A 27,438-nucleotide genomic window follows, 5' to 3' on the forward strand; every position below is an offset into this window, starting at 1 on the left:
CATTTTCAATTTCATCAATTTAAACAATTTTTTATCGATAATCCCTGCATGCCACCTCTCGGGGTTCCACACCCCGTCATCGAGGTAGGCCCTGGAAATGTTGGTGGGCCAGGCCTGCGCGAGGGGTGAGTCGCGCAGAGCCAACAGGACCGTCCTGGAATGCATAGGTCCGAGGTGGGGAGTCCATGGTGCAGAGGGGAGATTAATGTGTGGTCCTGATTCTTTGAATCTGACAGTTTACAGTAGCTAGAAAGTTCTATACAGCATGTTTTGTTACATACTATATAATACAGATTAGCCTCCACCTCTTTTATTTTTCTCTCTTGTTTTCTTGCTTTTTTATCCCACTTTGCCAGTTAACTTTTTATTTTTGTTTTTTTTTTCTTTATTTGTATATGCCACCCATCTCACCGTCAAGCATCTCTGTGCTTATTTTTCACAATAAGATAAAAACCACAATATAAAATATTGAGACAATAAATATTAACATTAAAATAGCTAAGGAAGGGCACAACATACAAGGAGAATTTTCTCTTAATCAATTAACTACCTCCTATATGAAACACCCCATTGGGGCACCAGGCCAATTGGCAGAGCCAGGTTTTTAGGCCCTGGGGGAAGGCCAAGGGGGTGGGGCAGATCTCACCTCAAGGGGCATGATATTCCAGAGGGCAGGAACCATGGTAAAAGGCTCTTCTCCAGGACCTAGCCAGCCAGAATTCCTTGACTGACAGGGACCATGGCATGCCCCTTCTGCCAGCATGAGTGGGATGGGCCAATCCCATTGGGGTGAGAAGTAATACTAGAATTAGCAATATAGGTAATGAGAGCAGAATCTTGAAAGCTTCCCAGTGTTTTTATCAGCAGTTTACTGCTTATTTTCTCAAAGATCATCTCTGTTTTTTTTACACTTCGACTGTATGCAATATCACTCAGTAAAGCAAGAGAACCACTAAGAAGGACATCTAATCCTTCACCTTGTCTAGAATTAAAAGCTAAGCAGGATTAGGTTTGGTTACTATACGGATAAGATTTCCAGATAATTTCAAGATTGTAGATTACATTATCAGAGTGAAAAAAATCCCTAAAGACAATGGGTTCCTCAATATATTTTCCTGTATATTTATTTTCAGATGTTCCCATTTTTCCCTTTGGACAACATGAGTTACTCTCATCAATATGATAATTAACAGTCTTCCAGTACTGATAGTTTGTCTATTTCTAGCCTCAGATCTCCAAGCATTGTGAATATTAATTTCTAAGCTGCTCATTAGCAAGCTAATCACTTGCAAGGTTAGCAAAGTTCTTACACTATTGCATGAGGATTTTGGCAGGTATCCCATCACATTTGGAATTTTCTTGCAAATAAGCATATCAATCATTCTGATGACTCTAGATGGGAACACAAATATCTCATCTGGCTAAATCGATTATCATTTACAGCTTATAATAGCAATTGAAGCCAACGCCTCAGTAAAGACCACAGATGACTGAATGCCCATTTTTTTGTAATTGGAGAGTTTCAGCAGAAAGCCCATGTAGAGAAGCAAAATGAGCAAGATGGAGCCACAATGTAAGCCCCCTACCATAGGAATATCCATGTGATGTTGACACATGATGCTCCATCTATTGTTTTGCTGATGTCAATGCTCTAGCACAGGGGTATCAAACTGCCAGCCCACAGGCCGGATGCGTCATGCTGAAACTGCGCCCGCCCCATTGCCAGCAATGGGAAAAAAAGTCACGATACGTTGCGATAGGTCATGTGATGTTGCAAGTTTGACACCCCTGCTGTAGCAGAATCTGATGGGAAATTTCAACCTTGAAAAATCTTTTGAATTCCTTGACTTTGTGTCAGCCCTTCAAAAGGTTTTCTTTCCTTCAGACCAGGAGACCAATGATCACTATTATTGTTATTGTTAATCTATAGTAACAGAATCTTGCACGTCTGAATGTGCTTTCTCTCGGTGTCCTTTTATCTAAATGTGAACTAGAGTTGAGCTTACTTAATAGAGGTACTTACTCACATTACATTACACACAATGGTGGGATTCAGCCAGTTTGCACCACTTCGACAGAACCGGTAGCTAATTTTTTATTGCCCAGCCCAGAATGGACTTCTGGAAGCAGCATCCATGCAGAGAACCGGTTGTTCACATATTTGAATCCCACCACTGATCACACATTACATTCTTATCCTCTGATTCAGGACCTTTTATCTGACCATTTTCCTGGTAGCCATTCTTCATCCTGTCCTCAGGGCCATTTCTTCTGCCCGCAATACCTTGCAAGTATTAGTAATATTGTTTCCTATTCAGAATTCCTGGCTATCAACTCCTGGGATTCCACCTTTGCTTGGCATACCTGGCAAACTGACATCCCATATTTGTGAGTGTATCACTGGTTTGATTATAGCACTGCATCATTAAACTGAATAGAATTGGGGAAATTTATCAGACTGCCCATGAAGAGACAAATTGCATACTATATGGATATTTGCAGATTATTTAAGATATCTCAGGATGTTATATGGAAACAAATAAGTAAATTAAAAGGGAACAGTGGGGATGCATTGTCTCTTTGGCTGAAGTGTATTCCTAGAAAGTGAACATCAAATATTGCACTTGCTGCTATAGCTAAGAATTTGAAGAGGAACTGTAATCAGGGGATGCAGTCCTGGACTCAAAATAAGACAACAGATGGCTATGCATGATCACTAAATAACAATTATTTGACAAGAGGAAGATAAATGGGAGCAGGTTGCTGTTTTCCCAGTAGCCCCACATGATATGTAGGATAACAGAGACTCAGCTGCATTTTATGTATATGTAAGATCAAGTGAGAATGTCAGATTTTGCTCAGCAAGGAACTGTATGAATAATAACTGGATAAGAGTGATGCTGATAGTGATTTATTAGTCTAACACATGGCTAAACAGAAATATTGGCATCATTAGGCAGCTGATTAACTTTTGATAAATTGGGTTGTCTGACTTTCCTGCCTATGTTCCCAATTATTTTAATTGCCTCATACACCTCTCCACTCAGAAAAAGTTCCCTAAAAAATATCTCAAGTTTTAGGCCCCAGTTTTTCATAATTGGAAGTGTTCTGTAGTTAAGGGGCACCTGAGACACTGAATGTCCAGCTTTCTCATAGCTTACATGTTCACATCATATTTAACTTGCTTACTGAATTACTACATATTAAACTACTGTAATTCAGCTAGCTAGCCGGCTGACAGTTTACATCACACTAACACACACACGCCCCACAAGGGGTCAAGGTTAATATTAACCAAGCACAGTATTTTTATCTGAGTGCTGCCATTTGGTCTTTTGCTGATCTGGTTAACCACTCTGTATGCTCTGCAGAATATTCTTCAGTGAGGGCAGCTTTGTTTTCATATTCAACCATTTGTTGAAGGTCGGAATGATGTGACAAATAGAGTGGCTCAAATCCAGCTTACTATAAAAATGTGAGATCATTTGCTATTATCAGTGGCAACATACAACTATTGATACACCACTGGGGGGGGGAAACAATATTAAAAACACACACAGTATTATTATTTTTTCCACTGGAGAGTTTATAATACTTCATGTACATTTTCTCAATATTCTTTACAGCTCTATCCTCAGAAGAGGATAAGGAGGGTGTCAACTTTTTGTCATTTGGATGAAACCAGGAAGCTTCATGGATGCCCATGAAAAAAGATTCATATTATTGTCCATTTTACTGGCGGCAAGCTAATCTTAGATTGAACTTCTGAATTGCTCAAGTTTAGGTGGTGGTGATAGGCACCTGAAATAATTGTTTGGGTTGTTCTATCAGAGGTTAGGCCTGTGCAAAGCTTCAAAGGAATACTTCGATGATGTTTTGAGGAAGCATTCTTTCAATTCAATTTCTGAATAATCTGCCAACACTTAAACACAGTTTTCCTTTGTCATCGATTGTTGGCATCCTCCAGCACTTCCATAGCTGGAAAAGGCTTCTGCACTTGTTACCTAGATAATGGACACAGCCAACAGAATGATTCAAACTATCTCATTGATACAAACTATAGGTGCTCCTCCCCACAAAGAATTCTAGTTCTTATGCTTGGTTGAGATCATTGCTCTTGTTACATCATTTTGAGCACTGCTGGTAATAGGATTCCCCTCCTTCAGAATTTTTTTCTCCTAAATTCCAGACTGCAACTTACTGTTTATTTAATCCAGTGGTTCTCAACCTGTGGGTCGGGACCCCATTTGGGGTCGATCGACCATTTCACGGGGGTCGCCAAGCAAGGCTGTCTGCCATTTTTCCCCCTTTTCCGGTGGGTGCCTTACCTCCCTTGGGCTGGGCCAGCTGGTGGTCGGCCTGCTCTGTCTCTGCCGCTTGCCAGCTACGCCTCGGCTGGCGCAGGGGGCGGAACCACGCATGCGCGGCACTCCCGGGCAGGGAAAGTCCTCGACCTACGACTGGTTGGGTAGTCCTCGACTTACGACCGGTTTAGTCCTTGACTTACGACCGGTTTAGTCCTTGACTTACGACCGGTTGGGGTCGCGGCATTAAAAAGGTTGAGAACCACTGATTTAATCCATCAGAACAACTTCTGTCAGAAGTTTGGGGCAATTGGCAATTTCTCTTGCTTCTGCAAATCATTGCCCCTCAACCTCTACCCCAGTGATCTGGGAAGGCATACCTAGAGCATGTTGAGAAGGAGAGGAGACAAGGAGTAAATCTTATTCCATAAATGAAAAGCTACTTACATATATTTTCTTGGACTTTTCATTGAGCAGTTTCCAGAAGTCTTAATTTTTAATGTTTCATGAGATATCCATAAGAGAAGTGGAAAAACCTTAGAGAGGTATATATTTAGAGAGGCAAGGAAACCAGACCTGGGAAATGTGACATAAATATCTCCAGTACATGAATCCTCCGTAGCTCTCAAAGCAGCCTTTTCCATGGTGTCCCCTTATACTTTATCTCTCCAGGCTAAACATATTCAGTTCTTTCAACCACATTACATAAAAACGTTGATACTGGAACCCATGTGTTCCTGGCTACCCATCTATGGAGCCCAAGCTTTTCAAAATATGGGCATCTAGGATTGCATTCATTGTTGTTAAAATATTTATCTTATACCAAAACTCATGATGTTGATAGTATTTTGTTCTACCCTGTTTTCAATCTCTTTCTGGCTGACAGAAATGTGTCCAACTTAGATTTATGGATTGTATATTTACCTTCCTTTGAACTCGGTTAGCATTCTGTGATAGTCACAAAGCCATTCAGTTTATAAGTGCAGGATCAGCTTTTGTCACGAGTCTACCACTTTAACTCATCTTTGGTAGCTTTGTGCAAAGCAGCAAGAGAGAAAGAAATTCCAAAGATTTATCACAGTAATTAAACTTGAATAAAGGCAAAGACACAGTTTGTGGGTTTATTCAGGCAGGTATGTATGTGATAGATCAAGAACAACGAAGAGCTCAAAAGGAAGCAATTTCATTTCTAGGTAATAAATAGATGGTATCATCTTCTCCTACGTGGAATATTCCAGTGCAACAAATAAATTGCTTTCATTAAAGACTTGCATGGAGGATTAATGAATATTGATAATAAGCTGTATGTGAAAATATACCATTTACTGTACACAGAAGGGGGGAGTATGGATATATGGGGCATAAGAAAAAATGTTATCCTTTTACTTCTACTGTAGGTGTCTCCCTACAATATGAAGTGCATACTGACATTTTTCAGACTCATAAAAATAAATGTTTTTCACAAAGATAATCTACATTTTTGCATCAAAAAGAGCTGGGTTTCTAATTTATTGTACTGTAGTTCGAGGCATGGTGAGGGACAAGGGTTCACGCACATTTCTCCCTTCCAGTAGGAACCTTATACAGCTGATCAATCACTTTCTAAATTTCAGCAGAACTTTATATTCCAATGCTTCCAAAACAAAGCTAAAGGCCTTTGACATTGTAGCCAGTTCTGATACCAGCAGAAAGGAAGTCCATTGGACCACTGCTCTTGTTGTGTGAACATATAGATATGACCACAACTGAGCCCAAAATTTCCATTGCTAAGCAAAGCAGCTGTTAATAGCAATAGCACTTATATACTGCTTCACAGGGCTTTACAGCCCTCTCTAAGTTGTTTACAGAGTCAGCACATTGCCCCCAACAATCTGGGTCCTCATTTTACCAGCCTCAAAACTATGGAAGGCTGAGTCAACCTTGAGCTGGTAAGGATCAAATTTCTGGCAGGGGGGATGCAGATTAGCCTGAAAAACTACATTCTAAACACTGTGCCACTATATCTCTACAAGTGAGTTGTGCCCCTGTCAGAAGTCCTTACCATATCCCTGGCTCCAACAAGACACAAGTTGGTGAGTTCACAGGTGGCTGGTTTTTATCATGGAACATTCTGGCATGTGTTTAGTCACAGAAACAACAAACAAAGTTAGCACTGGGAGCAATCGCCTCCCAGCGCCTTACATATGCATTTCACAACCGGGCCCCCACCCCTACCCACCTAACCAGCATCCAGTGTGCAAGCCAGGCAGGATGCACTGCAGGCTCTCAGCCCCGTGTAGCTTCCCTGCACCAATCAGCTGCTCGTCGGGCCGGCTATGGAGCCAGGCAGCTGTTCAGTGGGATGACCACGGAGCCGACAGCCACACCGCCACGCCCTGCCCTTCAATAGTCCAGGTAATGGGAGAGGGAAGGGCTGTTGTGGTTGGTCTTGTCACTGGCCTCCTCCGCCATATCCGGATGCCCCCAGGCGCCATCCTCGCCCCCCCTCCCCCTCCCATCAGTGTCAAGCCCACAGAGGCTTGACAGCCCCATTTTATGATCTTTTTTGCCACAGTCTTTAGGTAAATCACTGCAGCTGTTACGTGAATCATGGAGTTGTTAAGCAAATCTGACTTCCTCCATTGACTTTGCTTGTTAGAAGCCAGCTGGGAAAATTACAAATGGTGATCACATGACCCCAGAATAGTGCAATTGTCATAAATACATGCTAGTTGCCAAAGTTTGTTCACATGACTTTGGGGGGATGCTGCAACAGTCATAAGTGTGAAAATGGATACTGTCACTTTTTTCAGTGCCATTGTAACTTCAAATGATCACTAAACAAATGGTTGTGAGTCGGGAACTATCTGTACTTCTAACCACTAAATGTGTAGGTGATAACTTAGATTTGCCTCCTCAACAAAGAATTTTGCAAGTGCCTATTATGAAGTCTGCATGATTTTTTGTTGTTGTTGAGGCAAAGAAGCATTGTGATTTATTCCAGAAAAGGCTCTTTTCCTCACTTCAAAGTCTCCACTTCAACTCAATTGTCACATACTGTGAGGATGCTGAGGGGTGATTGAAAACAGAGCAAACTGGAGTAATTTGCTCACTCTCTTTTCTCTACAAAGTAAGGAACTCCTTGTTTCCTAAAGCAGCCTTGATGTGGTTCCTTGATTGAATTTTCATCACTGTAGAATTGCAGAACTTCATTACTGTAGAACTTCAGAAAGTTCTACAACACTACTGCTTTGGCCAAAACTTGGGTGTTTAAGTTCAGTCAGAATTCTGTAGTAAATCTAAGACAAACACATCATCTGCCTGGCACAGGTTGATTTTTTATTTCCTGATCTGTTTTTCAGGTGACCAGAACTTCTTCTGTTTCCTATGGAGTATTAAGGTGCTTAAAATGATGATATTTGCCTTCCTTATAAAACCAGTCTACAGATAGAATTAAGTCATCTTTTTTTTAATGAAAGACAAATTCAGAAATTATCATTTAATTTAGAAATAATGTTGAATGAAAGAATTAAATGATACCATTCATCAATCTGAATTTTTAATAATACCTCTTTAAATTACAATATTTTCTTAAAATACCTTCTTAAATACCTTCTCTTCTATTAAGGAATACCTTATTAAAGTAGCAGATCAAGATTACTTACACACTGCCTGAGGAGAAAGGAAGTTTTCACTAACTAGGTTATGGGTATCAGAGAGAAAAATCCAAATTGCCCTCTCAGTATTTGATGATAATTTGATTATGATTAGAGGATATTTTTTTTCATATAGCTATTTAACATAAATACTTAAGGAAAGCTGAATTGGATAAATAGATTTTGGGCTGAAGTGAATTTTGAATTTTGGCAAATACTTACAATTCCTTCATGTATATGTGATGGATGACTGACTTGGTCAATATTTCCTTGTTCACATAAGATCAACTAAAATATAGTTTGCATATAGAATGGAACAGACATCATAGATCATAAACCATACAGAGTTTTCATATCACTCAAAGCTTTTTTTCAGTTCTCACATCCTTGTCTTTCAGTGTTGGATTATCAAAGGATGACATCAAGTGGTGATGTGCATGCATGTGTGAAAAAACACCCATAATCATCCAAAGAATGTTCGAATAGAATGCCATCTCCAAAGAAATAAGTAACTTCAAATACATTATGCAGAATTTTCAAAGATATGCCTGCAGGGATTGGAGATAACTATTGTTTCATATGTTTATATTTTATGTTTTGTTATTTCAGTTCTACAACTTGATCCATTGAGTTCTTCTCAATGGTCAATAATAAATACTTTCAATATTAGACAAAATCAACTTCAAGAATTGATTGTATTTGGTATAATAATTATGAAGTTCGAATCTTTAAATTATCAGTAAGCTCCACTTGTGTATTTTGTGTGCATTTCCATGTCATTGCCATGCAACAAATATAAATTCAGAATCAAGACATACAGTTTTATCTTAATTTTAACATCACACAGATTTTGCTAACACAAACATTATGTGACATCTCTGACTCATTCAAATATATTGATTCAACCTAACCATTTGAAGAACAATTTCCTCCTCCTCCTCCTCCTCCTCCTCCTCCTCCTCCTCCTCCCCTTGTATTTCATAATTCATAATCCATCTTTTTATCAGATTTTCATGAGAATAACCTGGCAAACTTACATCAGATATTATAGTATAGCCTAGGAAATGATCTGATGGCTTCTTATAAGATTTCTCTGAAAAAGAGATTAAATAACAGTTTTCAAGGAATAAAAATGGATCTCTCAATTTATTTGTTTGTTATCAAAAGGAGGAGAAAGATGAGAATTTATTATGGGAGGGGAGTCACATCAAAGATATTTCAAAATTGAAACTTATTCCTAAGGAGCTCAGAGGCTATTCATAAAATGAAATGCCAATTCTGCTGTCACCATGGTGCCTTAATCACTTCAACACCCAAAAGTTGTAAATAGCAGGGTTAACTGGCAGATAATGACTTCATCATAGCATTCCATGAGGATGCCAATTTACAATTAATTTTACCCATGATTTTCCCCTCCTGTATTTTTGATTACACTGTGGTGAATGCTAGAATAAGCTTCACTTTAAAGATTCTTTTCTGATATCTATAGGTGTGTGGTTTTCGGTGAACACCCTTGTCTGATCTGTGCAAATATACTGACACTCTTTGAGATTAGAAATCTAGCAGATAGCTATCAAAGTATAATCTATATATATACAGTAGCTGGGTATTTCTTGAAATGAAAAGAAAAGAAGCTTATGCTCCATGAAGCTATTGTAACAGAATCCTGTAAGTCTGAATGTGCCTTGCCCCTCCCTGTTTTTATCTTTAAGAAATCTAGGGAGGGTCAACTCTGAAACACTTCCTCAAATTACATTTCTCCCCCAATTCAGATTTCTCTTGTCTGATCGTTGTCTTGGTTGCAGCTCTTCCTCCTATTTCTCAAGGTTATTCTTACTGGCCATTACAGATAATTAATGTCTCCATCCAAGGCTGGACAAGTGAAACATTTTGTGTTTTTGAACAGTAGCAGTGGGTTTTCTATTATAGAACCAACCTTGACATTTCTATATTTAGAGTCAGAAGTGACAAGTCTGTCAGGGAACTGGAGTGAGGCTGCCTGAGAGCTATTATTGGGTGTTAAAAGTTCAGCAACATGGAAACATCAAGAGGAGAAGCTGAGATAATAGAAATGGAAAATATGAATATAAACATGAATTGGAAGCCTTTATGAAAGCTCTAGCACAGTGGTTCTCAACCTTTTTAATGCCGTGACCCCAACCGGTCGTAAGTCGAAGACTAAACCGGTCATAAGTCGAGGACTAAACCGGTCGTAAGTCGAAGACTAAACCAGTCGTAAGTCGAAGACTAAGCCGGTCGTAAGTCGAGGACTACCCAACCGGTCGTAAGTCGAGGACTTTCCCTGCCCAGGAGCGCCGCGCATGCGTGATTCCGCCCCCTGCGCCGGCCGAGGCGTAGCTGGCAAGCGGCAGAGACGGAGCAGGCCGACCACCAGCTGGCCCAGCCCAAGGGAGGTAAGGCACCCGCCGGAAAAGGGGAAAAAATGGTGGACAAAAAAAATGGCGGACAAAAAAAATGGCAGACAGCCTTGCTTGGCAACCCCCGTGAAATGGTTGATCGACCCCAAATGGGGTCCCGACCCACAGGTTGAGAACCACTGCTTCTAGCAAAAGACAGTCTTTAACAGCCTCTACCAGTTCTCTCCTTTTTGATTGTTCTTCCAGTGTAGCTGTGATGAATTGCAGGCAGAATATGGAGAGAAGAAGGCTTCTAGTTCAGCATGAGGGTACATGTTAGATCTCAGTGAAATATATAGTCATCCCAAACAAGTCCTCTGCTTCAAATCCTGAAGAGCTGCTAGTAATATTGAGAATATTAACTTACATGAAGGGTGGACTGGTGTGTGGGGGGGAGAGGGCAATCCTAGTGATGACAAATGACAACCATTACGAAATACTTAATGTATGATTGTCAGTTATCTATGACATCATTTGTGATTCAAAATTTTTATTAATTTTAACAAAGCATGAAATACAAAAAATATAAAGAAAGATGAAGGTAAAATAGGGAAGGAAAAGGGGAAGAGAGAAAAGTGTAGGGTAGAGGGGGGAAAGGAAAAAAAAAGCTTTGACTTCCAATTCCTTTTGATGCAACATGAAAACTCAACTTTTTACTTTTATATAATAGTATATTCTAGCCATTTCTATAACACCAAACCTATCCAATCAGCAAAACCCAAAATCGAAGTTTCATTTTTTTTTACTTCTAGCACAAAGTCCAAAAGCAGTTTCCAAGTAGAAACAAAATTAATTGTGGGTTTTTTTTCTTTAATCAAAGTAGTCAATTTAGCTATCTCTGCTAGCTCTATCAACTTTTGCAGCCATTCGTCCATTGTGGGAATCACAGTGTCCTCCTTCCATTTTTGTGCATAAAGTATTCTTGCTGCCGTTAGCATGTATAACATCAAAATTCCATTTCCCCCCCCCCAAGGTTTTTATCCATTAGGCCTAAAAGAAAAGTCTCTGGTTTTTATCTTTATGTTCACTTTAAGAATCCTACTCCAATATGTCTTTGCTTTATCACATGTCCACCATAAATGATAAAAAATTCCTTTTCTACATTTACAGTGACAAATGCAATCATTTCCTTCATAATATCTGAAACAGCCTACAATCACCTACAGATTTCTAGCATCCTGATATGTACACAGTTAGCCATACATGTTCTTTTTAGCTCATAGCACCCTGAATGTAGGAGAGAGAGCATAAATTCTCATTTCTTTCCCTTTGAGAAGGAGGAGGAGAAAGCTGGAGAAAGTGGAAGAATTGGATATGTCTAGTTTAATGAAAAGAAGGGGCTAGGGGTGACATGATAGCAGTGTTTCAGTATCTCAGGGGCTGCCACAAAGAAGAGGGAGTGAAGCTATTTTCCAAAGCGCCGGAAGGCAGGACAAGAAGCAATGGATGGAGACTAATCAAGGAGAGAAGCAACCCAGAACTAAGGAGAAACCTCCTGACAGTTAGAACAATTAATCAGTGGAACAACCTGCCTCCAGAAGTTGTGAATGGAAGAGGAAGAGACTGGACAGCCATTTGTCTGAAATGGTATAGAGTTTCCTGCCTGAGCAGGGGGTTGGACTAGAAGACCTCCCAGATCCCTTCCAAGTCTATTATTCTGTTAGAGTCTTCTGGGAGATGGAACAGGAGAAATAGAGTGATGACTGTTGTATACTGGGATCCACGAGGCATTGAAGACACAGGAAGGAAAGTAACAGCTTGTTTATTTAGTTCTCACAGAAGCGGCTCTAACCTCCGCTTGACTCATATTTATACGGACCGCCACTAGGCGGCAGCCAATGATTTCAAAGTATACATTCCCGCCCAAAACAAGGCTTACAGTATATACAGACAGTCGAGGATTCAAACCAAACAATTAGCTAACCGTTTTTATAACAGACCTTATGAAATTGCTTTAATACATAACAATGACTATCAAGTAAAAATGGATGCTAGGCAGTGTTAGCTGCTGAATTTATGGGTATGAAGAAAAAGCTGGGGAAGACCACGGGTAATATTTACAAAAAAGGAAAAAAAGGAAAAAGAAATTGGAGAGGACAACAAAGAACCATTCTAACTCTCCCAGATGACTCTGAAGGGATTGTTAAAGAAAGAGAAAGAAATCAGATCTGGAAAAAAAAAATGCCAGAGATAGAAGGTCACCTAGCCAGTACAATGAAACATAGATCTATCTGTGTGATCACTGAGAGATAACAATGATTTGATGGCACATAATTAATCAATCAATAGCTCTCCTTTACTCAACTCTCAAAGTTGCATATATATACAATAGGTAATTGTACAAAATGCTTAGCCAGGTTCAAACTTCTAGTTAAGGTAGAGAGAGAGATGGGACCTTGCAGGACAAGGAATTTGTTTTATTTAGCTGTAAATAAATCTCAGCTTTGTGTTTGACAGAAAATAAAGTTAAAACTAAATGTGCTGAGAAATGTGCTGAGAAACATACACAGAGAGAGGGGGGGGGAGAGAGAGATCACATCCCATGGACCCATAAAAGTTGTGATAGCCTTACTACATAATTGTAATATTTGTATGATCTCATCATGGCACCTGTCCTCATCTTGCTATCACTGAGAGTTGTTATGGTTTCCTATGGACAGAGAGGTGTTTTTTTTTAGACATCCTTTCTGATGTTTCTCAACATCAGCAAGTTTAAGATGGGCAGACTTCAACTCCCAGAATTCCCTAGCCAGCTTTTCTGGAATTCTGGGAGTTGAAGTTCACCCATCTTAAACTTGCTGAGGTTGAGAAACACTGCTTAGGCTACTTATTCCAAACAACAGCACTACTTTCCTCTGCTTTTATTAGTTATATCTTTGTTCACATGACTCTCTGATCACCTATTTTGGCCCAGTTTGTTGGGCAAACTTAGCTGTACCTAGTTAACTATCGTGCACAGTCAGAAAGCTGAATTAACTGAATGAACCATTGTCAAGAATCAAGTTGAAGAGTAAATGTGCATGGTCATCTGCTTTATTCCCATTTTCTGAGTGTTGGAAGTAAAAGGTATATTATTACTTTGGCCTCCTGACCTTCTGATGGGCTGAATGTAGCTGCAGTGATAGAAGGAGAAACTTTTGAGGCCAGTTAGCCTTAATTTGGGGGAAGAGTATTAAAGATATAAATGGGAGGTAAATGTCTTCCATACCCATCCCTTTGGCAGGACTCTCCAAAATCCTACTGCCAGATTTTGATGGCAAAATGGCTGAATTTCCAAAATAATATTTTAGAACAATATCAGGTGGTAATAAGAATAGAGGAATTGCCTCTTAGAGGCCTCACATTTTTATTCCTAGCCTTAATTTTTCGGACTGAATAAGGATGGGAGAGAAAAATGACACCATTCAAGCTTGATAACATAATCTCACGGGTCCAGAGGACTGCAAATTGCTCAGTCCTTCTTTCAGTTCTGGAAATATGAGATGTGTTTTGCTTTTCTGTCATCTCCTGGAAGTAAAATTAAATACGGTGGTTTCATATGGCATTTAACATACGGTATAATATACTTCCAAGTGCTGTTCAGAAAAAGTCCATGCAATGTTAATACTAATTCCCTCTTAAGCATTTGGCATATTTTATTTGCTTCCTGTTCAGCCTAGCTCAGTGATTAGTAATAAATTTCTCCATAACTAATCTTTAATCATTGAATTTTGATTCCTCACACCAGGAGTTAGTCAGATTGCAGAACACTGGAATCAAATGGAGATCTTATTCGGTGTAAAAATCCTTTATATCTACATGTTCTGAAAATATTTATCCATAGCTAAGCATGCATATTTTCCAAATTCATTAGAAATAATAATGATAAATAAACAAATGTCTTTGTAAAAAAAACCTTTCCCATAATTATTGAATATCTGTCTTGCTCCACGGAGAAAAGTACTGAAATTAGATATGTTCCCTTTTTTCAAATGTATGTAATTTGCTTTCTTGATTGGAGTGGTCTTGCCACAAGAGATTCAAAGTATCTGCCTCTTTATTTTACAGAGATCATCTATAGCTGGGTATTTAATGCATTCCCCTCCTTTGTGGCAGAAGATAGCAGGCGTTTCATCTCCCAGGAAACAGGCAACCTCTATATATCCAAGGTGCAACCATCAGATGTTGGGAGTTATATCTGCCTTGTGAAGAACACAGTGACAAATGCCAGGGTGCTTAGTCCTCCAACCCCATTAACACTTCGAACTGATGGTAAGTTAGCTGTTTCTCAAAACTGAAATATACTGGAGTGGGGGAAAAGCTGTGTAGAAGTATAAGGACTGTTGTCTATGGAGATTCTCAATCATCCAGTTCATGGTTGTCCTAAAGGACTAAAAAGGAACTGGACTTTCTTGGTTTTTTTTCCTTTGAAAGAGGAGTCAAAGAGGCCATCTATTTTAAAATTGAATAGTCCTCCCTTAACACATGGGGAGGGATACAACAACACCTATTTCCTGTTTCAAACACAGTCAGCAGACCCAGAAAGGTTCCAAACCCATTTGCCCTCTAATTCAGGTGACTCTGGGGATACAGATAAACCCCCAAGTGGCCTCAATGGCTCTCAGAGTACTATGACCAGATAACTGCAAAAAATATAAAATTCTTCCATTCCCCACCAGTCACTTAAAACTGAACAAACTTCTCGGATGAGAAGCAAATCATTTTGACTATTATTTCTAAGCAAAATTGGAAAATGGTGTAGCATTGCAAAATTTTACTTACTTGGGTGATTTTGAGAATGGAAGTAGAAAACCACATGGAAATTAGTAATAACTGGTAGTTTTGATGGTTGCATCTTTCATTACCAGTTACTAAGGGAAGAGTTAAAGACTCATATCCTTGGGTGAGTTTTTGTTGAATACTGAATGCTGAGTGTTGCAGAAAGCTGGACTAGACTGGCCTTTGGTCTAGTTCAGGGGTAGGCAACCTCGGCTCTTTTATGACTCATGGACTTCATAGCTGACTCAGGAATTCTGGGAGTTGAAGTCCATGAGTCATAAAAGAGCCGAGGTTGCCTACCCCTGGTCTAGTTTATGACTAATGCTTACGAAACAAGCATTAAATTGCTGGACTGCACATAAATCCAGATTCAAAAGCCAAAATTTGATTCAGATATTGCATGGATGTACTTATAGTATTTTATAAACTCCCAAAGTTAGCTGGCATAAAAAGGGTAAAAAATAAATCAGGGATTTGGAAGCTAAACCATACAATGAATGGTTGAGGGAGCTAGGTATGTCTAGTATATGGAAGAGAAGTTAATCCTCCTTGTACTATTGACAGAAGAACATGAACTCCCTGTTAGTGTCTCTTCACCCCTAATTAAATAAGACGTTTCGTGGACTCCCGTCCTGTTCTGTATTGTCCTCTCTAGGTTGGATCTTCATTCCTCTTTAAAAGTCTGTCACTCTTGTTAATTAGTCACCTTATCGAACGGAGGACCTCAACACCCACGAGTATCACTGGAGGTTTTCAAAAATAAACTGGACAACTGTTTGACCTGAATTGTATAAAGTCTCTGCACTGGGCAGAGGTTTGGACTAAAAGACCTCCGAGGTACCTTGCAGTCTTTGATTCTATGTTCTAAATAGGTAGAAAATATGAATGTCACACAGTATTACTCCTCTTTTAAGGTAGGACACGTGTTTAACATTAGGTGTAAACTACTGTATACCAAAATGCAATATATAAATGAAAAAAAATATTTACTAAAAGCATGCACATAATACATGTGCACTGATCCTGTTGTTTATTGATGAATGTCCATAAGAGGCAATCTAAGCTTTGGTGCCATATAACTTGATTTGATTCATAGGCTCTTTTTGACACTAGATGACAAGGGAATCCTTGATCTGATAACTCTTCTCTTAAATTTAGTATCAGCATCTGGGAATAAATAAACTTTGAATCAGCATTATGAAAAAAACATAATCTATCAAGCTTTTTTGAGAAGAAGGTTTACCAAACCTTCCTACACCTTTTTTTTGGGGGTGGTATATTGGATTTCAACTCACTTATTTCAAGTAATTGTGAGAAACATATGTCCAATCCATCTTAAAGAACACCACAGAAGGATGTGCGTTAGTTGCTTGGTTTATGAAATTTAAGTGTACCCATCTCACTCTCACCTTGCATTAAAAATAATTATCTGCCCTCTTAGAGGAAAAAATTGCACAAACTCTTAGGCTCTTTTTCATCTTTTTTTCTGATGAGGAAAACAATTTGAAGGGGAATTTTCAAGAGGAAAATAGAACCCTCTTCCCAGTTCCAGGATCCCAGTACAAAGTGCCTTCCTTGATTCCTGAATTTTACAAAGCAATCTTACCTATTTGTCTTACCTATTTTGGTTCACAAAAGAAAAACAACGTGTAACAACAGTTCTGTTTCATAATAAAATGGTATTTAATATTGCAAAACTAGAAGACATTAGAAAGTTTATTCCTAATATTAATAGTTCTAATTACACAACCTTTCTTATTTTTTATTCGCCTAACACTGGGACAGGAATAGATCTCATTAAAATACGGTATTTAAACACAAAAGAATCTCCAATTTGTCTAGAGCAGGGGTGTCAAACTGCTGGCCCTTAAGCTGGTTGCGTCATGTGGAGGCCGTGCCCACCCCAGCTCCGGCAATGCAAAAAAAGTCACGATATGTCACGACACGTCATGTGACACGGCGAGTTTGACACCCGTGATCTAGAGAAAAGAAAAAGGGTAGGGGTGTGGGGTTCTGACAAAGTCAAGGTAAGGAAGTCGACTATAGTTTCTTTCTTCTTTCGAGTGGTTAAGTATTGAACTTCTCTGGGATAATATTTTGTACAGGTTTTAAGACGACCCTTTGTTTTGAAGGAAAGATCGAGTCCGTCGATTTTATCTTACTATTAAGTAGACCTAAACATTTACCACATTTTAGTTTCATTCCCTGGGGTAAATGCCATTTTGACAGATCCTTTTGCAGGAATGGTACAGGCCACAGCTCAGAAATCTAAGATTCTTATTCCTTTTGTTACAAGAGACCTTTTATGGTACAATACTAACGAACCTCAAACAAAATGTATGATACCCACTTATTACTTGTTGTTGTTGTTAGTTGCGAAGTCGTGTCCGACCCATCGTGACCCCATGGACAACGTTCCTCCAGGCCTTCCTGTCCTCTACCAGTCTGGAGTCCATTTAAGCTCATGCCTACTGCTTCAGTGACTCCATCCAGCCACCTCATTCTCCGTCGTCCCCTTCTTCTATTGCCCTCAATCTTTCCCAGCATTAGGCCCTTCTCCGGTGAGTCCTTCCTTCTCATTAGTTGGCCAAAGTACTTGAGTTTCAACTTCAGGATCTGGCCTTGTAAAGAGCAATCAGGGTTGATCTCCTCTAGGACTGACCGGTTTGATCACCTTGCAGTCCAGGGGACTCACAGGAGTCTTCTCCAGCACCATAGTTCAAAAGCCTCAATTCTTTTGTGCTCAGCCTTTCTTATGGTCCAACTTTCATAGCCATACATTGCAAGTGGGAAAACCATGGCCTCGACTATACATACTTTTGTTGGCAGGGTGATGTCTCTGCTTTTTAGTATGCTGTCTAGATTTGCCATAGCTTTCCTCCTCAGGAGCAAGCGTCTTTTAATTTCTTGGCTGCAGTCCCCATCTGTGGTGATCTTGGAGGGCCAGATGCCATGATCTTGGTTTTCTTAATGTTGAGTTTCAAGCCAACTTTTGCACTCTCCTTCTTCACCCACATCAAGAGGCTCTTTAGTTCCTCTTCACTTTCTGCCATTAGAGTGGTATCATCTGCATATCTTAGGTTGTTGATATTTCTCCCAGCAATCTTAATTCCAACTTTTGATTCATCTAGCCCTGCCTTTCTCATGATGTGCTCTGCATATAAGTTAAATACACAAATGATGATGTTCAAGCGATCATATCTGGATCCATTATGCCAAAACTAGTTCTCTGAAGAAGTCTATAAGCCTATAAGGTTCAGAACAGTGGAAAGAAAGTATATTTCTGAATGTAAAGCAAATAAACGAAGTCTATGTGTGTACGTGTTTGTCAACCTTTATATACACATAGGTACACATATATACAATGCCCATCAATGATTGGTTTCACTAAGAACTGTCAACCTAGTTGACAAGGTAAGGAAGCTTAGCAGTAGACAGAACTTTACAGAATACAGAATAACAGAGTTGGAAGGGACCTTGGAGATCTTCTAGTTCAACACATTGCCCTAGCAGGAGACATGGGTGCTAACCTTCCTTTGGGTGCAAGTGGAAATTATCTCAAATTCTGGTCTAGTTTCTTTTTGGCTATACATGGTATGCATTGTACTGTATAGAAAACACCTCTTTGGAGGTCTAAATTACATTGTCTATAAAAACATAGAAAATTGGAACTTCAAAATTGGAACTTTAGACAAAGTATTAACTCTGTTGATCCACGTTAACTTAGTTAACTTTTGACTTTTGTGTTTTAGAGATGAAGACTACTGCAAAGTCTGAAATATATAAAGAGGGATTGCCTGACTTATTTTTTTCCTTTTCTTTCAAAAGATGAATATAAGTTTAGTCTGCAGAGCCAAGGAAAAGATATACTGTAGCAACAATTCCCAATGTTTTATCCCAGTTTTTATTGGCATGTAGTTTCTATCATTCCAGTTGGCCTAGCCAGTGGTGGGATTCAAATATGTGAACAACCAGTTCTCTGTGTGGATGCCGCTTCCGGAAGTCCATTCTGGGACTGGGCAACAAAAAAGTAGTATCAGTTCTGCTGACTTGGTGCAAACTGGCTGAATCTCACCACTGGGCCTAGCCAATAATAACAGGTTGTGATTGTGGTCCAATAACATCTAAGAATTGAAAGCTGGTAAAGGCTTCCATAGAACAAACGGAATAATGGAGAGAAAACAAGCTGGGAAAAAGATATAGACATGAGACAGGGTTATCTGTCAAAGAGGATACATACAATTGAAGTTCAACTTATGAGCTTTCTTAGTGCTTTGTTGATATTGGTTGAATACTTTGCGAAAATAATAAGCAAAGATTTTAAGGCAATCATGTCAATGCTTGCAAATGGTACATTTATCAAACAGTTTTTCACAAAAATGAAGAGACCTAATTTTAGAAAAATCCAATTATATAATCCTTTTGGTGACTTTGAATTTTCATGGCTGACAACTTTCTTTCTGGATTTTGTTGTTGTTGTTGTTGCCAATGCAGTTAGGACTTGGTAGTTTATGACAAGAATGCTGATAAGACACCAAACCTATATATTTATCTTCATTGAGATGACTGAATTATATTATAGTTTTATATCAAATCCTACAAGTATAGACATTCGCTTACCTTTATATTAATCTTTTATTTCCTTAGAGCTGTGCCTCAAAGGGAAACTTATTTTCTTGATATGAACCAAATTAAATAAAAACATCAAGAAATCCTTGAATGGATTCTGAATAAAATGAATGCCTCATTTGTGCAGATGTCCTTGACAATCAGTCATTTCTTACTATTCAATTTCTTTTTGTGCAGACCTAAAAACAATTTAAAATTCTATCTGAAGAGATAAAAAGTTTCATCAGAAAAAAATGGATCACGCATGATTTCATTAACAGCCTTTTACAATGAGTTAGACACTCAGAAGAATTATTTAATAAGTGTTTACAAGCAATTTCAAGAGCATTTTAGCAGACTTTTGGAAGTCCCTGTTACCAAACTGGAAGCAGTTAAAATGCCTTCACTTAAAACAAACAAACAGGGAAAAAAAAGCCAAGCAATTTGCAAAGGATATGGAAATTCAAATGTGGTTGAGCTTACAACATTTGCTGTTTGATCATAAAGTGCACTTTTCAAGTTCATATATTTTTATGAGATCGTTTCCCCATTCTGGAATGTACCCAATAAACTATTTCTCTCAAACTAAGCAATAAAGACACTAAAAGGTTGTTTTCTACGGTTTTCAGTCAACATTTCCCAAAGCTATGCAGAAAGATACATCTTTCCATGATGTATCCATTTTTCCATGGTTTTCCAGAGTCTTTAGTCAATACATATATTGTTAACCATTTGGAGAAGAGACAGCAAGCTAGGTTACCTTGTTTGTTCCTCCCTTTAGCTCTGCTTGGGTCTCTGCCAGTTCTCTTTGTTTCAAGTAGAAAGTACTTTAGGTCAAATTTAAAGTCAAATTTAGTTTATTAGCTAGTTAACTTTATGTGACAGTATTAGTTATGGCTAATAACAAGTCCCTTACTGCTTCAGCTTCGGAATATCCTTCCCCAGTAAGAAAGAGGTCATCAGCAAATATTCTTATGCTGCTAGCTTTTGATTCTCCATATTGGAAAACTTCAGAAGCTCTGAGTACAAGTTTGTGTAAGGCTTTGCCAAGTTTGTGGTTAAGTAGCTTGTCTTCTTGTTCAACCCATTTTGTTGAATATCAAATAATGGAAAAAAATATTTTTTCCAAGAGGGAAAAAAATGCCATGTGATAGGTAGATAGATATTCCACTTTAATGTCTGTTCAAAAAATTTGGGGTCTATTCATAGTTTTTCAGAGAGTTTGACCCTATAACCAAATTACTAATCCATATTGTTCTGATGTCCATCATAATTATTATCTATTTCCTGCTTTAATGGTTCCTCCTCCTTTTAGGAATCTAAACCTTTAGGATGGTTTCATGCTAGAATATACTGTATGTCAAGTTTAAGTTTTCCTAACAAATGTCCTTCCCTGAAAGACATTTTCAGACTTTTGCAGTAGTGTCTCCATAGTCCCGGCAACTGCATGACAGTGCTCATTAGTTTGCGCTGCATGCAAGATATTATGATATTGTAATGCAATCAATTTCATGGGCTGCATTGTTTTGCTTCCCAGCAGAGGTTTAAAGACCTCCCCTTCCACAATAATAAATTCCAACTGATAGACCTCTTGGGTTGCAAAGTTTAATTCTGCATTTCCCCATTATTTTTAGAGTACGCTTGTTAGAGATAAAGACTACCTGGCAGCATGGAGCAATAACTCTCCCTACAGGGATGAAACACTGTGATAGCACACTACAGGTGGTGCACAAGTCCACATAATAGTGAACAGATTGCAAGCAATTCAGTGAGTTACATCCACCTAACTAGTAATGTTTACCATCTGTACTTCAAAGTCCGGGACTACTACACTGAAGCTCTGGGCACCATATTATAAGAACAGTTCAATGAACTCAAACAGGTTCAAAGGAGGAGAATGAGGATGATCGGGGGACTTGAACCTCAGTCCTATGAAGATAAATTCTAGGTGTCTTAGTGCTCTTCAAATACCTGGAAGGATGACAACCAGAACATCAAAACCTGTTCTCTATCCTTCCACCAGGTAAACTCCAAACTAATAGATCTCAGTTTTAGGAAGACAGATTTCACCTTCCACTTTAATACAGATGGAAAGTGCCTGTACGGAAGGTCAAAGCAAAGATGGCAAGATACAATAAATGCAGACGTGAAAAATGCCCCAGTTGGACACAGATGCTACAGTACATCTGATTGTGCAAGATGATGCTTGTTGAACTGAAAAGCACACCCTCCATCTGCAGGAAAAATGTTAGGAGGAGGAGGAAGAGGAGGAGGAGGAGGAGGAGGAGGAGGAGGAGGAGGATGATTTGTAAGAAGACAGATTCTGATTGAATGTTAGAAAAATGTAATCACAGTGAGATGTGTTTGACAGTAGAATCAGTTACCAGTAGAAAGAGTAGGCTTCACTTCACTAGGTACATTCCAAGAGGGTCATTGATTAGGGGCACTGTAATTTATATTCCTGTACTGAATTGGGATTGGACTTGATACTTAAGTGGACTCTTTTGACTTGATAATTCTACAGTTGTAGAATAATAGTTCAACAGGTTGAGGGCCCCAGCTTGCCCTGCCCCCCATTTCTATTCTAAATAGACAACAGAGAACGCCTTTCATTCTGTTCTACCATTGGCAATTTGGAAGAAAATCGATTTTTATAAGCTGAGCCATCTTGGCTCTGGCCAAAAGAAGAATAACAACTTGGAAGGGAATTTGGAGGTTCTCTAGTCCAAACCCCTGCTCAAACAGGAGACCCCACACCATTCCAGACATTCTCCTCTCACCCACAACCTCTGGAGTCAAGCTGTCCCACGGACCAATTCTTCTCACCATCGGGAAACATATCCCTAAAGGATTCAAATATGTGAACAACCAGTTCTCTGTGTGGATACTGTTTCCAGAAGTCCATTCTGGGCCTGGGCAACAAAAAATTAGCTACTGGTTCTGCCGAAGTGGTGTGAACTGACTGAATCCCACTACTGCTTAGAGATGTCAGGGAGTCCAGACCATCAGCCAAGAAAAATCTATAAATAACATTTATTTACTCTTTGTTTGTATTTTATTCTATGTCTGATTAAGTGCTGAATCTAAGCCTTGACAATTATTCCTCATAACAATTTTTGGAGAGTTTCAAGCGATCAGGAAAATAAGTAAACAAATGAAGAAGCAGAGCTTTCTCAAGCTTCTAGGAGGCTATTATGGTCAGTGGACCCTGTTAAGTTGGGTCAGCCAGAAATTACACAAGTATAACATGACTGAATTTGATAAGCAGTTAATAAAGGAAAGTATCACATCTATCTTTAAGAGTTTGAATGTTCTGAAGGAAAGAGGCAACATAGAATAGCGGTCCAGAGTTTCCACTTTTTTTTCTACAAACTGCTGATAAAATACATAATAGTAACCATTTCTTTTCTTCAGCCTCAAGCTCTTCAAGTTCAATTTACAGCCTCTAATTGCTTTATATATCAATACAAACAGATTCCCTTTCCCTGTAGATAAGATGGTGTTTCTAAACTAGAAGTGAGAACGTTTTTTTCTGAACTCACTCCAGCTTTCAGCTCTAATCAACTTTAAGCAGCTATGTGAGTGCAAATATAATTAGACATATAATAATTGTATTATATGTTAACTATTCTCATTCTACACTTGCCTATTCTTCCTAATACTTGAGTTAATGAAGCCTTACGAATGTTAATGGCAAGATTTATTCATTCTCTGGTTCATTCCACTGATCTTGATTTAACTGGTGATCCTTTGGCAAATAAAAGCTTCTATTTTGATGGGTAGCTAAGGTACTACACCAATCCTCTTTCTCTGCACCAATTGTCCGCAGAATCTTACCTTGAAATACCTCATAGACTATGGAACACTCATGAACTAACAAGCCTTTAACAATGCACTGCCTAATCTATTTTTAGGATCACTAACAATCCTTTCCCTGGACTGAAACAAATTTTCAGTCAATCCATCTTCAATAACCACTAGAGTTGTCCACTGTAGGGTCCTTGGTGTTCTCTGAACTTGACTGTTTTCTTGAAGACATTTCATTATCACACTAAGTAATATCATCAGTGCTAGAAGGCAATAGGTTTGCTCTCAGTTTATATACAGATGTCAGTGTTGGTGGAGGCAGAGGTGTTCTTGGTGGTTCCTTGATTAGACTGTTTATTGTTTATTGTTGGATGATTTGTCTGAGTTGGTAGTTCCTTGATAGGTATATTGAGTTGTCTACATCTGAATTAGTCATTTTAGCTGTTAACCATCACTTCCATTTCCATGCCTTTCCATTTATAAGCTTTTTCTCTTCAGAATCTTTCTGGGTGGTTTGTTTATTTATATATATACTTTCTCTTTTACCACTCCATATGTGCTTTTCTCCTTGTGAACTATTTCATATCAGAATCTAAATAAACACTTTCAAGGGCCTTATGAGAAAAGTTTACAAATTGCTTTGTTTGGATATTTGAAGGAAGTCATGAACAATTAGTTAAGAAGCTAGCAAGCTCATCATGGAGAGTTTTTACAGTGCTAAAGTTTGTATGAACTGGCTCCAAACTCACCATCCTACAAAAGAAGTCAAACTTATGGTGTGTGTTAATGAAAACTACCTATCGCTTACTGAAAGCCCAGTTATCCTCATCTATTGAGTTTATTTGATGCAACTGACAGCTGCCATTAATGAATAAGAAAGGACTTTGATAATCTATTTGGTAATGATATGTCAAAAGATTTATATGGTTGCATAACAAGATATTGGTTAACCTCAGTTGCCAGAGAAGATACCTACCTGTGCTTCCCGCTATGGTCAGCTTTTAAACTGGGGAAACATATTAGCCATGAAATGCTCTTTCCAATTCTTCCTTCAGCTCTTTAGGTTGACAGGATGCTGAATTACATCCTCCCAAATACCAATATGCAGCAGCTTTCCAAGCATGAAGGCAGGTAGAAAATTAAATATTTATTTAACTCTCCACTTGTATGCTTTGCTCCTATTGTGTTTCTTACTGTCTGACAACTTTTCCTGTGAACCTGGCCTAAGATATACAGCAGAGCTGGAGCTAACATGTCATTCATGATCCCACCAAAATGATCTCTTTATGAACAGTGTGCATTACATGTAGACAGACCATCTCTAATGCACCAAAATATGTTTCTCATTATAAGCTGTGAAGTAAATGACATTTGGCTTTGTATTGATGAAAAAACAGTTTTGGCCCTGTTTGGTCTTTATTATAGAGGAAAGGCTGACATGGCTGTACTTCACACACTATTTTGCATGAAGCATAAGCCACCTGTGGGAATGTACCTTTTTCTCATTTCCATAACTCTTTCTGGGCTAACTGGGTGTAAGAGATCATCAGAACAACCTACAGCTGAATGAGGGCAGTGAGCCCTGCGTGCAGTAAAGGATAGACCGAGACCATCCAAAGAGTTTAGGAGGAAAATGTTTTGGTGCTTCACCAAAATAGCCACCAGAAATTTGAAGGGAAGAGCAATGGAAAACGCCTATTGATTTTTGTTTGATGAAAAGCATTAAACACCAGAGTCTGGGTCAAAGCATGAGGTGTGGCAAATGTGCTTTTGGAATATGGGAAGCTGCGGAGATGAAAGCATGGAAGAGATGTTTATCACACTGTAAAGAGCAATCTGGAATATTTAAACCATCTTCTTGTATGTGAGTCATCAGTCTAATGGAGCCAATGAAAACAATGAGTTAAACATGTCTCTTGTTTGTTGATAAGACTAAAAAGTGCCGCATGATGATAGTAAACTAATATAAAGACTAACATGTTTCCAATGAACCCCTTTTTTAAAAGGTCCTTATCTTTACAAAATGCACCACACCAATAACAACAAAATCCATACCACATTCTATATGTATATGACATTGTCATAAAGCTCTTGGGGTTCCTTCTGCTTTTCCTTCCTCCTTCTATCTCTCCTTTCCTTCCCCTAGTTTCTTCTGCTTCTTATTTTCTTCCCATTGATGGATAGCCAAGGATGAGATGTTAGATAGTGTCCTTGACACAGTGGGCATGAGTTTGGGCAGACTTAGGAAGATTCAGTGAAGGACAGGAGGGCTGACGTCCATGGGGTCACAATACATACTGGTGTCAAATTCCGGCTGAGAAACCCAACAAAGCAAAACACCAGAGACATTGCAAACTAAAATTTAATGTAAACTTTATTAAGCATTGGCAAACCGGCAATATAGAAAGAAAGCTAGCTCTGGGAATATGGTGGGAAACAGATAATTAAAGGAGTAAAACTTACCCTCCCCTCTCTGACACTTTGGGTCACATTGTCCAATTAATCTTCCAGTAATTGTTATGGGAAGAAACTTCAGTTCGCCAAAACATCTCCTCAGCGGCTTTGGCTCTCACACTGATAAGAAACACCTGTGGATCCCAAACTCTCACCTCTGCTCCCGTAACTGTAGGCAATCTAGAAGTACTATGGCAGCCCTAAAGACAGTAAAGTTCGTAGCTTGGCAACTGCATCCCAAGGAGAGAAATTTTGGTTTACCATTTTATGCAAACATGATTTGTGAGCATTAGCTATTTGGATAATAGGATTTTGCTGCCTGAACTAACTAATCAAGACAAACTAGGTAACTTGGTTACATCACAAAGCCAAATCACATTGAGGACAAACGATTTATTGTTCCTGATGTACTTCTGTCATTGGAAGGTGAGTGCACATGAATAACGTTATCCACTAAATACAGATTTTACTGTAATCACTTTGAATGGGTGAATATAAAAGAATTGTTCTTGAAATGAGATTACTGCTGTTTTAAAAATAAAATGCTGCTTTGGTGGTATTGGAAAATCCTAACTATTTAAATTACATTGGGGACGTGTCCCTAACTGTAACCATTTTCCTTCATAATCATACCATTCTTCTCTAGCTATTGGATGATCTGACTTACAGCAACAAGTCTATCAAAGGAAGCCTTCAGTGATGGCTATTTTACTAGTAAAGATCTTTCTTTGTTTTCCAGGAGTGATGGGGGAATATGAACCAAAAATTGAGATCCATTTTCCATACACAGTTACAGCTACTAAGGGATCTACTGTTAGGATGGAATGCTTTGCACTGGGCAAGTAAGTATACATTATTTCATAACTGATTATTAAAAACTGAGATCATTTATTTAGTTGATAATAAATAGAGAAAGAAAGATACATTATATACACACAAAGTCCTGGAGAAAATCTTCATGGCCACTAAGAGTTGACATTAACTTGATGATACATAGTCAATCAATCAATCAGTATATTGTGTATACATGATATATAGATGTTAGATAGATGGTAGATGGTTGGTTGGTAGGTAGGTAGGTAGGTAGGTAGGTAGGTAGGTAGGTAGGTAGATAGATAGATAGATAGATAGATAGATAGATAGATAGATAGATAGATATTCATTCGTTCGTTTTTTCATTCTTTTAGTGTATGGCATACAATGTCAGGGTATTCTACACATGCTAGACACAATGCAGTCCTAACAGCCTTAATTATCAATTCATTCTGCTGGGTACTTGCATCTCTTTCCAGAGAGGGAGAGGGAGAGGGAGAGGGAGAGGGAGAGGGAGAGAGAGAGAGAGAGAGAGAGAGAGAGAGAGAGAGAGAGAGAGAGAGAGAGAGAGAGATGATTGATACAGTTATGAAAGCTATATGTGATATTTTATCCATAAAGGGTTACTCCTATAAAAGTGTG

The 27,438-nt window shown here is 38.7% G+C and overlaps 1 protein-coding gene across 1 annotated transcript in view; it reads left to right on the forward strand.

Moving 5' to 3' along the window:
• Positions 1 to 27,438, forward strand: part of CNTN5 (contactin 5) — a 237,301-nt gene that overhangs the window by 76,922 nt on the left and 132,941 nt on the right. Inside the window, exons 7-8 of the mRNA XM_029285383.1 lie at positions 14,404 to 14,607; positions 26,723 to 26,825. Coding sequence (XP_029141216.1) covers positions 14,404 to 14,607; positions 26,723 to 26,825 — 307 coding nt within the window. The remainder of the gene's footprint in view (positions 1 to 14,403; positions 14,608 to 26,722; positions 26,826 to 27,438) is intronic.

The sequence above is a fragment of the Protobothrops mucrosquamatus genome, unplaced genomic scaffold (genome assembly GCF_001527695.2).
Source record: "Protobothrops mucrosquamatus isolate PMUCROS unplaced genomic scaffold, P.Mucros_1.0 scaffold1591, whole genome shotgun sequence".
Lineage (NCBI taxonomy): Eukaryota > Metazoa > Chordata > Lepidosauria > Squamata > Viperidae > Protobothrops > Protobothrops mucrosquamatus.